The sequence below is a fragment of the Myotis nattereri genome (genome assembly GCF_964212035.1).
Source record: "Myotis nattereri genome assembly, chromosome: 20".
In the NCBI taxonomy this organism is placed as follows: Eukaryota; Metazoa; Chordata; class Mammalia; order Chiroptera; family Vespertilionidae; genus Myotis; species Myotis nattereri.
Window position 1 is genome coordinate 6,981,835 of NC_138096.1, and position 13,524 is coordinate 6,995,358.

Sequence of the window (13,524 nt, forward strand, 5' to 3'; positions counted from 1 at the left end):
GTCTCTTTAGGGCTGGGTGTGTATTACTCTTTGGGGGGCTGGGTGTTCTTCCTTGCCACTCAGCATCCACGTGCTGCCCCAACTCGTTGTGGCAGAGAAGCTAGTTTTGAGATAAGGGTTGGAAACGCGTCGCCCAGTGCTGCCACTCGGGCCTGGAAACTATTTGCTCCGGTCACTACACACAGTCGGTGCCTAACGTGGTCAGCCTGGCGAGGACTCGGAGGACGGGGAGGGGAGGGGAGCAGTGGTGTTTAAGACATTCAGTTAGCCCGGCCGGCGTGGCTCAGTGGTTGAGCATCAACCTGTGAACCAGGAGGTCAAGGTTCAGTTCCCGGTCAGGGCACATGCCTGGGTTTCAGGCTCGATCCCTAGTGCAGGGCATGCGGGAGGCAGCTGATAAGCAATTCTCTCTCATCATTGATGTTTCCATCTCTCTCCCTCTTCTTCTCCCTTCCTCTCTGAAGTCAATATAGTTTTTAAAAAGTCCTATGTGATTGTCTAACCACTACGCTGTAACCTGCCACTAATACTAGAGAACAATGATTGTGAACGGTAATTGGGGAATTTAAAACAGATTAAAACCCTCAGTCCTCCCTCCCCTGGGAAGGCCTGGAACCCAGACGTGCCCAGCCCCGCTCGGGGTGCTCTGACTGGCGAAGTGCGGCGCAGGCCTTGAGGAACAGAGAGCTGCTGCCTTCTGTGGGAGCGCGTCGTTTAAGCTTTGGTTCCTGCTTTCTTTTGAAGACAGTTTTCAGAGGAAAATCTCTAGACATTGGCCTACTTCTCATTCACAGCCTTTATCTGAAGCAGTCTTTTTTAGATCTTTAAAAGGGTAGTTTCCCCAAGTATTGCAAAAACATGTGCTTTAAATATGTGCTAGCGGTGGTTTCGAAGGGCTTGCTACTTATTAACCAAACGGTAGTGGGAGGCAGGTGCTCCTGTTGTCCCTGTTCCCCAGGTGGGGAAACTGAGGCACCGAGAGGCGAGAAGCCTGTGCAGGTGATGGCGTGGCTAGTGTTCGGGATGCAGCCCAGGCAGCCTGGCCTCAGCATCGCAGCCCGCATGTGGGGCTCCCGGGACTGCGGTGCGCATGGGTGAACGGGAGGGAGATGGGGCGACTGGTGACATTGGGGTAATAAGACCTAACTTATCCAGCGCCTGGTGACATAGCAACAGAGTTACCTGGGCTTCCGGTACCAGATTCCGTGGGTAGATGATAATACACCCACTCTACAGAGCAGTAAAGTGAGGCCTACTCGGGGAAAGTGATTGCACCAGGCCGCACAGCTCCTCTGAGGCAGATCACAGTCGCAGCCTGGCCTGTCTGCCTCTAACCCCCGCACCTGCCCACCAGCCGCCCCTCCTCTACTTTAGTGTTGCTGATCATGTTGTAACGTTCTCATTTAGCAAGAACAAGCGTGAAATGACCCAGCTCCTCGCTGAGTATGCACTCATCACAGCTCCGCAGAACGGGGACGGTCAGCTCGGCCTCTAGGGGATAGGATGGGGTCAGGTAGGGGGCAGGGTTTGGAAGAGAAAACCTCGCTAGCCTCACTCCTTTCCTTCCCTCCTCCCCAGCTTCTAATTCCACCTCCCAAGGGAAGACAGCTCTGGTCCCTACAGACATCGCTCTGAAACCACCACGGCCATCACACTGGTTCCTTTTGCTTTAAGCACCATCCCGGGGACAGCCCTTCCTGGGAGCTCTTGCCCGAGTTGGTCATCAGACTAGCACTCGGACGGGAGACAATTTCTTCCCTCCCTTCAGTGCGAATTTTCTTCTGCAGCGAATACCTTTGAACTCCACTCTTTCCTTTTTTTTTTTTTTTTTTAAATATATTTTATTGATTTTTTACAGAGAGGAAGGGAGAGAGATAGAGAGTTAGAAACATCAATGAGAGAGAAACATCGATCAGCTGCCTCCTGCACATCTCCCACTGGGGATATGCCCGCAACCCAGGTACATGCCCTTGACCGGAATCGAACCTGGGACCTTTCAGTCCGCAGGCCGACGCTCTATCCACTGAGCCAAACCAGTTTCGGCGACTCTTTCCTTTTCTATCCACTCCGTCTCCACATATTCCCTGAGCCGGTTCCCACATGGCTTAAACATACAGCATGCCCAGAATTTTGCACATGAGCCCCCCTGTGATTCGGATCTCTCTGTGTCTGTCTGTCTCGAATTCTCTCCCTCCTCCCCCCATTAGGCACATGGAAGGCCTATGCCACCTGTTAGCGTATTACATCACTGCCTCCCCAGACCACAGTTGCACCAAAGGCCTTAAACAAAGTCCTCCTTCTTGTATTGTTTGCACTCAAAGAGTTGATATCATGCCAACTGATGTCATTGTATGTCTTTGTGTAACTGCTATGGCAACTGGGCAGGTGGGGAGCCCCCAGCTGATGTCATTGGGAAAGGAGGTGTAGAGACAGAATTTTAAAAAGCTCCGGGCTGCTTTCTTCTGCGTGGGGGGTTTGCTGGCGCCCATTTTTTTTAACCAGCCGCTTTTGAGACAAATTACAGCTTGAGTACCCTACGTAAGACGAGAGCGTTCTGGTTTTCTCCCCCTACCCCCTTAGAAACTTCTATTGAATTCGTTTTAGTTCTTTCCTCTCATTGTTTATGGAAAAGTGTCACAACTGTCTTTTTTTTCGGGGGGGAAAAAAAGTGAAGGAGGTTCCCATCCCGGAATCAGTGTGGAACTGTCTGCGTGGACTTGGTAGGGGCCAAAGCTGGGCAGGTTTAAATATCCTTTCGTCTCTTTTGTGGAGCTGGTGATGGGGGCAGTGGGTAATTTCAGTGTCCTTAAATGCTTTCACTAGCGAAGTGTTTCGGGTTTTCCATTCCTTCCGTCTGCTTTAAAAATGATCCCTTTGAGCCCAGATAAACTCCCCCCCCCCCATGATTTCACAGCAGAATAATAATATGTAAGGGCAGCGTTTAATTCTCAAAATCAATTTAAATGAAGTGATAGGACTTGCTTTTCTTTGCAAAAAGAAGAGCGAGGTTTGACCCTGACAGAGGAGTGAAGCGATCCTAATATTACCCTCGGCATATGCTTGGGGTCATTGCCAGACCTGAACATGTGACCTCCCTGGTGTACATGGCCCAGCCCCCGTGCGCTGGCTGTGAACAGCCCCGACACTGGATCCCCGTTACAGTCTGGCGCTTCCTGCTGTGGCCGCTAAAGATGAGCCTTGAAGGGCACACGGGAGGCTCGGAGGCCAGTGGACAGATAGACTTCCTGTCCTTGTTTCGCCACAGCCACATCCTGTTCACACTCTTGTTTCCTGTTTTACCTCCTGAAACCAGGGAGGCTGTGTTTGGGTAGCTTTCAGCTTATTGGAGATTTCCAACACCTTCCTCTTTGCAAAGGAAAGGCCAGAGTGCATCTGTTTCTGTTTGGTTTGAATTAGAGCTGATTTGGTGCTGTAGCCCTTCCTTGTATATGGTATAATATGACCCTCATAATAATCCTTTGGGCTTATCCACGTGTGTGATACAACGAACAAATATGAAAGGAAACTTTAAGTTAGGAAATTTCTGGATCATAGTTTGCTTAAACAAGTATTCTTTTTTTTGCATAGTCCTTCAACTTTTGCTCACCATGTATGGTGGATGTTTTTGAATTGCCTTTTTTTCATTTAATATCAAACATTCTCTTCGTTTTCCTCTTTTTTCATAACCTTGTGTGGCTACATAGCATTTCATTGGGTGATTATATTAGCTCTTCCCTTAAAATTGTTTTAATCTTGGCCTTTTCTATAAAATAGACAATGCCGTAGTAAACATCTTACGCATGCGGCTGATTTCCTTCAGCTACACTCTCATGGGTAACGCTCCTGTGGTTGAGGGGCAGGCCTGCATTTTAAAAATGGAGAAACTGGTACGCTTTTCAGCTTTTTACACGAGACCCATAACACTTAAGAGGCAGAACAGAGCCTTAAGCTAAAGGTGTACATCAAGCATGTCAAACTCAAAGGCTGACACGGGCCAAATAAGGTCTAAGTGTCTGTGGGCCGCAAAAAAAAAAAAGCTTTAATTTTCATAGAAATGTAGGTTTATTTCGATAGAGACATGCCAAATACAAAGAGCTGAAATAAATGAGTCATTGTTAACATAAAATAATAGAACATTTTAATAAAAATATTTTTCCTTGAACGTTAACTTACCAGACACTGAATGACTGCACAAATTAATAAGCATAAGGCAGATAAACCTATTTTTCCTGTTCTCCAAAAGCAAAATATTTCCCATTGTGCACACCAAACAAGCCAGTCCAAGACTAAGGACGCGGCCATCGGCTGCTAAATATTCGCTGCCAGTGTTAGTGGAGAGAAATGGTGTGCCTGCGCGTAAGGGAAACGAATGCTACACAATTATAGTAATCAGTCATTAGTGAATGTTGTAGTTTGTTAATAATTAAGAAATTTTTATTAAAATTTTTCTTACCGTTATATTGGCTGGGCCGCAGAGATATTCGTTGTGGGCCGTGAGTTTGACATGCTTGTGTTAGAGGTTTCCTGATGGAAAAGGGTGCACGGATCTGGGCTGCTCCCACACTGCCTCCTGCTGGAAATCAGGATTGAAAACCGTCAGTGAAATACGTGGAAAATATCAAAAAAGAGAGGAGGAAAACTCCCCTTTCCCCTCCCTGTATTTTTGTCTTTTCCAAGCATTTCTCTGCTGCCTGGGCAATCATAGAAATAATTGTAATAGAAGTAGCAACCCCCTGCTGAATGATACCAAGAGCCAGGCAGCGTGCTGAGTACTTTACATGTATTCATTCAGTCCAGGCTCCCACGCACACCAGGGGGTAGATGCCCTGACCCTCACTGTACAGGTAGGGAAACTGAGGCTCAGAGAAGTGAACTTCAAGCGACAGGACCAGGAAGGGGCGGGACTGGGGTGAGAGCCAAGGTCAGCGGGTTCTTCCCAGGTCCCCGCTCATGGCCACGGTGCTGGGTCGGGAGGGAAGCTGTCGCTGTGGGCAAGGTGAGCTCACCAAGGGTGCCAGGCACACGCCCGTGGTGCCGAGATGCTGGCAGAGGTTCCTCGCCCCAGGTCATCGCGCTGTGCCTCCGTCAGCTCCCAAGGTGCAAGGTTCTATGTAGGCCATGCAGGGCGGCAGGAGCAATTAGCTACCGGGGGAATGGCCGGGGGCTGCGTGGCGCTCTTTCCAGGGGAACATGCCCCAGTTTGTATAAAAAGCACATTTCTCAAGTACCGTGTATTGTGACAGCCTCCAAAGCTTGTCCTGAGTCCCCAAATGGACTTTTAAAAAAATTTATTTTTCTAGTATATTTTTTATTTTCATTGATTTCAGAGAGGAAGGGAGAGAGAGAAACATCAATGATGAGAAAGAATCATTGATTGGCTGCCTCCTGCATGCCCCACACTGGGGATCAAGCCTGCAGCCCAAGCATGTGCCCTTGACCAGAATCGAACCTGAGACCCTTCAGTCCACAGGCCGACGCTCTATCCACTGAGTCAAACCGGCCAGGGCTTAAATTTTATTTTATAAAATATATATACATCTGCAAAAAACGCATGCTCCTACCTGAGCGGCATGGCTCTGGGTTGAGCATCGACCCACGAACCAGGAGATCAACGGTTTGATTCCCTGTCAGGGCACAGGCCCAAGTTGTGGGCTTGTTCCCCATGGGTGAGGGGTGTGCAGGAGGCAGCTGATCGTTCTCATCAATGTTTCTATGTCTCCCTTCCTCTCTCTGTAAAATTAATAAAAACATATTATAAAAACAACAACAAACCACCCACTCCTTCCTACCGGGAAGGTGGCTGCTGCCCACTTGAAGGCCTGGGGGCGTCATTCTCGCTGTGTTTGCGTTCTAGGTGGACTCAGCAGTTTTAAGCAGAACCATGAAAACCTCTGTGACAACTCCCTCCAGCTCCAAGAGTGCCGGGAGGTGGGGGGCGGCGCCTCCGCGGCCTCAGTGCTACCTCAGTGCATCCCCACCACCCCCGACATCGAGAACGCGGAGCTGACGCCCATCCTGCCCTTCCTGTTCCTTGGCAACGAGCAGGACGCTCAAGACCTGGACGCCATGCAGCGGCTGAACATCGGCTACATCATCAACGTCACCACGCACCTGCCCCTCTACCACTACGAGAAAGGCCTGTTCAACTACAAGCGGCTGCCGGCCACCGACAGCAACAAGCAGAACCTGCGGCAGTACTTTGAAGAGGCTTTCGAGTTCATTGGTAACTACCTCCCCCGGGGAGCTCGCCTCTTCTGCCTTCCTTTCCCCTCCGGCTTTTGCTTTGATGTCAAGTTCAAGATGAATGTCAGGGTGTTAAAGGAAAGCTGCTCGGTGTGGTTTTGGGGCTCTGCTGCCTGGCGTGGTGCCCAGGGACCTTACGTTCTTTATCTGAACCAGGTCATAACCCACCGAGTGTACTGGGTCCATCAGGTGAATAGAAAAGGGCAGGAATTCCACTTGCCTGAGAGGCGTTCAGCTGGAAACCCTCAAGTTCTCAGTGAGAAGGTGGCAGGGGACAGCCGTGGTGTGTTCCAGAGTATAATTTCTATAAAAGAATGGGTAGAAGGCAAGACAGTGGAGACCAGAGCTGGTGCTGTGGCTTTCTGGTCTACCTAGGCACCTTGCAGGAAATAAAACATAGTGACTAGACTCGCCCACAGCCCCCTTACCTTGAGTTCAGGGACTTGCAGTTGGTACGTGAGGTGAGGCAGTGCCACGGCGAACATCTTTCCCATCACATCAGTGCAGAGGAGAGAGGACTGGAGGCGGGGGAGTGTTTTTCCCTCTCCCTGCTTCGTCTGAAACATCGGGTAGCAAAGGGCGTGAATGTGAGTGTTGGTGAGATGGTACTCGATTTCCCTAGACAATTCACCCCAGACTCACTGAAGTAGGAAGATCAAGGTGTGTAGCCCGAGTCGTTTCCAAGGAGGAAAATTCTAGTAACAGCAGGTCTTGATCTCCAAAAGGAAGCGATGGCCAGCCTAGCCCTAATTCGACCTTTAGTTTTGCTGCCTCTATAGCCTCAGACTGTGGTAACGTTCAAATGATCATTTGGGGAGCACCTGGCATCTAGCAGATCCTCAACAATTTCTTTCAAGTGACTCTAACCTTGATCACCACAGAAGGGTGACCCCCTGCTTTTCCTAAACATGGCAGCAGCTTGTTACTGGCCTGTGTCCCGGGAAGAATGCTCTCATGTCAGGTGCCCCTCCGTTAGAAAAATGCCTTGGGCTCAACAGCCTATTGGGTCTGGTGGACTCGCCGTAGAGTTGACAGCTCTGGCCACTGCCCAGCTCGCTGCCCAGCTGTTTTCCTTGCTAAAGTGCCTTCAATGCAGGACCACGGAGTATTCCGCCTGGAAGGAAATTCTGAGTGGGCACCGCACTCAGAAAAGCAAAATGACTTCTCCAGGGTCATCGGAGTTTTAGTGTCAGTGAAGGGACCAGAAATCAGGGTCCTTTCTACAATAAGCTGGGGCAGTGTTTACCATGCTCCGTTCATTCCTGCCTGGTAACACGTGGTGCCAAGGGACCTTACCTTCCTTATTACCAATATCTGAGCCAGACCTTGAGCCCAGAGGAAGAAATAGTTGTTGTCATCAAGCAGAGGAGGAACTTTCTGGTTGGTACATGATGTTACGGCTGCAATTTTTCTGACTTAATTCCAGTTGAGGGAAGTTAGGAAATTGTGTTCCTTTAGCGAGTAGCATGCAATGTGCTTCCTCTAAGAGGACTGCAATCAAAGCAACCTACGTTCTTGTAGGGCATTCACTCACCTGCTTTTGTAGAAGGAAAAACAAACACATAGCCAACAGCATTTCACCTGGAAAACAGTTCCATGCCCCAACCTGCGTAGCACGATCGTGTTTTCATTGTTACATCGCTGGGTAAACTGAAGGCATAGTCTTGATCTAGGAAAAACACAGCAAGTTTTATAAACACAGTAACACTCACTGGGAGTCCGATAGAAACTAAAAAGAGTCTAGGTTTAGGGTTTATGCCAGTGTATTTCTGAGTTGGGTGGTATTATACCCATGTTCACCGAGACTGGTTCGTAGGCATCATTCCCATGGTTCAGAGGGACTGAGTCTCAAGGTCCCTCACCTAATGTTTAGTGGAACCCGTGGTCAGAGCAGCGCTTTGTAGCTCATCTTACCACCAGGCACCCCAGTCTTGGTGTGGCGGCTGATACCTAGTACGTGCTAAAAAGAAGACATTAAAAGAGGGAGATACTTTCTTGAAATACTTCTTCTATGAGAAGGAAGCCTGGTCTGTAGATTTTTAAGATGGAAATTTACAGGACGTTTCTGTTCTTGGTGGTTGTCAGTTAAATCACGACTCTCCTTACCCTGTTGTCCTTTCCTGCTCGTCATCCAGCTCAGCGGTTCTCAACCTTCTGGCCCTTTAAATACAGTTCCTCATGTTGTGACCCAGCCATAACATTATTTTTGTTGCTACTTCATAACCGTAATGTTGCTACTATGAATCATAATGTAGATACCTGATATGCAGGATGGTCTTAGGCGACCCCTGTGAAAGGGTCGTTCAGCCGCCAAAGGGGTCACGACCCACAGGTTGAGAACCGCTGATAACTGGTGTCCCTTTGTGGACACTTTCTTGGGGATGCCCTTTAGTCTAGACACGTCCTGAGGAACCCGTTAGGCAGTGCCCACAAGCTGCTCTGAGCTTCTTAATGTCTCTGAGACATATGAAGTATGGCCTTTCCCAGTTGCTCTGGGTTCCGAGCCACTGAAATTCCTCCACGTGTCGAGTGGCCGCCATGTGGAGGCAGAGGGCTCCCCAGTGCAGATGCAGGTGACGCTCATGCCTGGACCCACGAGTCTTTTCCTAACTTTGCAACAGGGTTTTCCCATAAGAAGCCGAACATGGTACCTTCCTAGTTGACTTCTGTCCCTTTGACCTTGGTCTGAGTTTAGTAAGACTGACATTTATCAATACCAGTTCCTGTCCAGAGCAATTCTACAGCATAAAGACCTGGTTTTTCCTCTCTCTCAGGCAGGAGAGACTTTAATGACTTTAGTTTTGACAAGTCACACAGTCTGGCAATTGGAATTTAAGGTCCTGGATCAGGAAGGTCTACTTGGTAGCTTGCTTCACATGGAAATTAAGTGTTGTGGCTCTCGCGTCAGTCAATGCCATCACCTGCGGTGTGCCCTGTTACTATGAATACTTCCTTCACCTGCTCTTCTCTTTAAATGCAGGAAGGTAGCTTCTTATTTATGCAACGATTGCTTTTCACCCACTCTGGAGGTTGTGACATATACACGGATTGGCCAGATGATGAGGACCACCCCATCAGTACTTCATTGACACTTCCCAAAATACTGAATTTTGAAAACTTCCTAAGCAAATACTCTCAAGGTTTTATTATTATTTGCATAACTAATTCACTTCATTGTACTGATGGGGTGGTCCTAATCATCTGGCCACTCAGTATACATATACAGTGAGCTAGTAAATTATACTTGGGTTTAAAACCATTGCAGTTTATTCTTTCTCAACCAAATATGGCCTGGTCAAGTCCAGAGGAAAGTGAATTCACTTACCGTCTGCCTGTGTCCTTGCCTTTACCTCTTGCCGTTCTCCCTTCTCCAGAGGAAGCACACCAGTGCGGGAAGGGGCTCCTGATCCACTGCCAAGCCGGGGTGTCCCGCTCGGCCACCATCGTCATCGCCTACTTGATGAAGCACACGCGGATGACCATGACTGATGCTTATAAATTCGTCAAAGGCAAACGACCAATTATTTCCCCAAACCTCAACTTCATGGGGCAGCTGCTGGAGTTCGAGGAAGACCTGAACAAGGGGGTGACACCGCGAATCCTTACACCAAAGCTGATGGGCGTGGAGACGGTGGTGTGACAGCAATCGGGACGGTCAGGGTCACTGGTCCCTGTTAGGAGACAAAGAGAAAGGAGAGCGGATTATTTCTTTGCTTTTTTTTTTTTTTTTTTTTAAGCTGGGGGTAAGGTTTGTGAACGGAAACAAACTTGTTTAAAATCTTTTTATTTTTAACCAGTGTGAGAAGAATTTAACTTTTGGTGCCCATTGAGATTTACTTCCCAGGAGCTGATAAGGAAGATTATTATAAGGATCTCTCAACTCTGGCTAAGAAAGTGGGTTTTTTGTTTTGGTTTTTTTTTTCAAGCCAACAATAAACATGTAATAAAACTTATTTTTTCCCCCTTTTCCTTTGAAGCTATTTGTAGAGTTTATGATTATATAGTCTGTGCAGGTTCATAGACCGAATATACACTTTGTACCAATTTAAAAAAGAACCAAAAGACAGTAGAAAAGACATTGGATTATGAAGACCTGGGTCTGCTGGGCCATTCACGTAGAAAACAGACCCACCCCACCAAGCCCCGACCTGCTCACTGGTGCCGCGTGCAATCAGGGCAGCGTAAGTGGTCTGCGGACCCTTCACGTTCCTGAAAGAGACAAAGATACTGTTGATTTTGTGTGTTTCATACTCTGGATTATTATATTTTTTCCCCTTTCTGGGTTGAAGAGATTTTTTTTGAACTAGCAAGGAACTGACCATTCTACCATATGCCTTCACTGTGCAATACTAGGGTGTTTTGAGTGTGCAAGCGAGTTAGAGTGGGCAGCCAGATGCTAGGCAAATAGTGCACATTTGCCAGCGTGGAGAGTCAAGAGAATTACATGAAACCGATTATTTTCCTTCCCACCTTTTTCCTTTAATTTTTTTTTTTTGATTTGATTCTGGTTACAGTGCCATAAACCTTGTTACATATGTATATCAGAATGTTAAAAAAAAAGACAAAAATTTATTTAAAAATATTTTTCGCAAAAAAAAACAACTGGGTGTGTTTCTGTTGATTTGTGTAAAGGTTTATTTTCATTATATAAATGAAACTCATCTTGGGACGTGTGTGGTTTCCTCCTCTTTTCCTCAACTCCAGATCAAGCATCTCTTACCTCTGGTAACTGGTCACGTAAGTGGACATACATACACATTTTTATAGGGAAGAGGGGTGAGGACGTGAAATGTTCTGTTCTCAATGTGATGCAGAGGGAATGAGCAAAGAAGCAGAAGGATGGGCCTTCTCAGGGGTCACCCCTATCAGCTCCACCATCTCCTCCTGCACATGCAATTCCCCTCAGGCCGGAGGAGCTCCAAGTAGAGTCACGTTAAGGAAGGAGGGGTTTCTACACCAGCCTGTGAGCTTTGGTGATCAATTAGGTCCCTGACAGATTGATTGGTTAGAATCCCAGGATGTCCCCAGAGGCTATTTGATAAACACTTGTGACAATCTGCCGTTTAGGGTTCCTGATGGTCATCCCCACCCCTCCATTGCCACTTGCTCACTAGACGTTTTTAGTGACATGGACCGTGGAGGGTGCACCACAGCCAATTTCTATTTCCTGCTCTTTCACCAGCAAACTGGAGCGGCTTCCTCAGACACAGCTTCCTGCTCGCCCTGGTGGTGTCTTGGCTAATCCATATGAGACATGGCTTATAGTCCGTGGATTCCCGACCCATAGACGAGGGGGTGGGCACAGCGGAGGAATGAAATCAGATGTTTTCTATGTTTTATGAAGACAGATGTGTAGAGGGACTTGGCCTTAGGGGACATTCACAGCTACTGACACTTGCCTAACTAGTTACCTACTTGAAGAATTCTGGCGTGTCCAATCCCACACGACTACTTTTGATAGAGTTTTGTGAATGTTTGCTTACAAATGTTACTATAATGCAATATTTTTGACATTTTTAAAAAACAGCTTTTCCACTAGAAGTAACTTTACCTCTTATGAGGACATTAACAGAAATTTTGAATTATTTGCATTGAGTACAAAGTGTTAAGTGAAAAGTAAATCTCTCTCATGCTGTTTTCTACTCTTCAGACTGAGGATTGGTGGCCGAGCCTTTGTAAGGAGTGGGGCTGACCTATAATTCGTGATTTAAAATGTGGGATGATTTACTAGACATTTCTTTAAATTGTTGATTCTAAGTCCAAATGTGAAATTTCTGACAGAATGTAAGACTTATTCCCTCTCTCCTTTTTCTTTTAAAAACCAAAACAAAGAGAAAAAAATCAATACAGGTTTTCTTTAGTTATATGAACATGATTTATGCTTTTTGAACTTTGTGATTTTGAGAGAAAGACAGGAACCCTGCCAGCCAGCATACCAAGAATTCTGAGAGTGACTCAGAATTCGGACTTTTTTTTTTTGCTAATCGGCTCTGAGTTACTTAGCCTCCATTTCTTCCTGAGGCATGTTAACCAGTTTGTGAAAATAATATGGATTAGCCAAGACGTCACTCTAGAAACCAGACTCCCCAGGCCTTAGGCCTCCCTCGGTGCCTGGGAGCCTCAGGGCTGAGCTGGGAAATCGTGGAGTATTATCTTCCCGAGAAAGCCAGCCTCTGACCAATGCATGCATCATGCTCAGAGTCCAGCAGAACCTGTCTGCTGCTGAATGAATAGAATGACTTAATCGAATGAATTCATAATGTATCTCATGAGGAAAAAGAAACACAGATACAGAAGGCATTGCTGTCTAAAGTTCCACACACCAGCGGCTCTGGGTTCTCTGTCTAAATTGATTTCAACAGTTAATACCTGTGCAGTGAATGCATGCTGGCCAGGATGCAGAGGTCGCATTTCACAGAAGAGCTTGGGCTAGCTACTTCCAGATGAGGACAGGAAGGGCACAGGGTAGTGCGGGGAAGGTGACACGCACAAGGCAACGGAGGTACCCAGCCCAGCAATCACATCTGTTGACGGAAAAATGAGAGACAACCTCACTAAAGGGTAATCAAACATGGGAAATTGGAAAATGAGAGCTGATAGTAAAACAAAAACTATCAGAGTAAAGAACCAGGACCTGACTCACCCTTCAGGAGTTGACGGAGATACGACGCTAGTAAATTGCTCTCGAAAGCCCTTCTGGGAGGGGAGCTGTCTGGTAAGCCGGCGTGAATAGATATGAAGAACATGGCTGTCACCTTGTTTGTGAACAGACTCCTGTAAATAAGCCACAGCACATTGCCTTTGTGTTTCATTCCCCAAACATGGAAGAGCTGACCTCAGGAAAGAGGAGTGGGTACTTGCTTTCAAGCGCTAATTGGAGATGGTTATGTATGGATGTGGGCGGGAGAGAGGGTCAAAAGTGAGTCTTAAGGATGGATGATAATACAGTGATCAGAAAGAGTTTCCACAACAGATCTGTCGGTAGAAGACTTCCTGTCCTTATGGAGGGGATAGACTCTGAATTCCAGGCTTTTGGGGTTCCTGATGGGGCAGAAGCAGGAGCACAGAGAGGTGGAGTGAGGGGTTTATTCCAGGGGTCAGACAACTGGGGTTCAGAGGAGGAGTCAACGGAAGCGTGTCGCCTCCGTGTCTGCTGATGACAAGTCTCGGTGGGTCAGCAGGGCAGGTGGAGAAAAGCTGGGTGTGAAGCAGAGGAGAGCAAGGCTGATGGAATCGGGAGGAAAAGCTAGGATTGGAGTTTGCCTTTCACCGGCCTCCACC

At 47.4% G+C, this 13,524-nt stretch overlaps 1 protein-coding gene across 1 annotated transcript in view; it reads left to right on the plus strand.

The window, feature by feature from the left end:
- DUSP10 (dual specificity phosphatase 10) overlaps positions 1-10,912 on the plus strand; it is a 34,984-nt gene extending 24,072 nt beyond the window's left edge. The window contains exons 2-3 of the mRNA XM_081114637.1: positions 5,855-6,223; positions 9,618-10,912. Of these exons, the coding sequence (XP_080970763.1) occupies positions 5,855-6,223; positions 9,618-9,883 (635 nt within the window). The 3' untranslated portion in view covers positions 9,884-10,912. The remainder of the gene's footprint in view (positions 1-5,854; positions 6,224-9,617) is intronic.
- Positions 10,913-13,524: the final 2,612 nt, after the last annotated feature.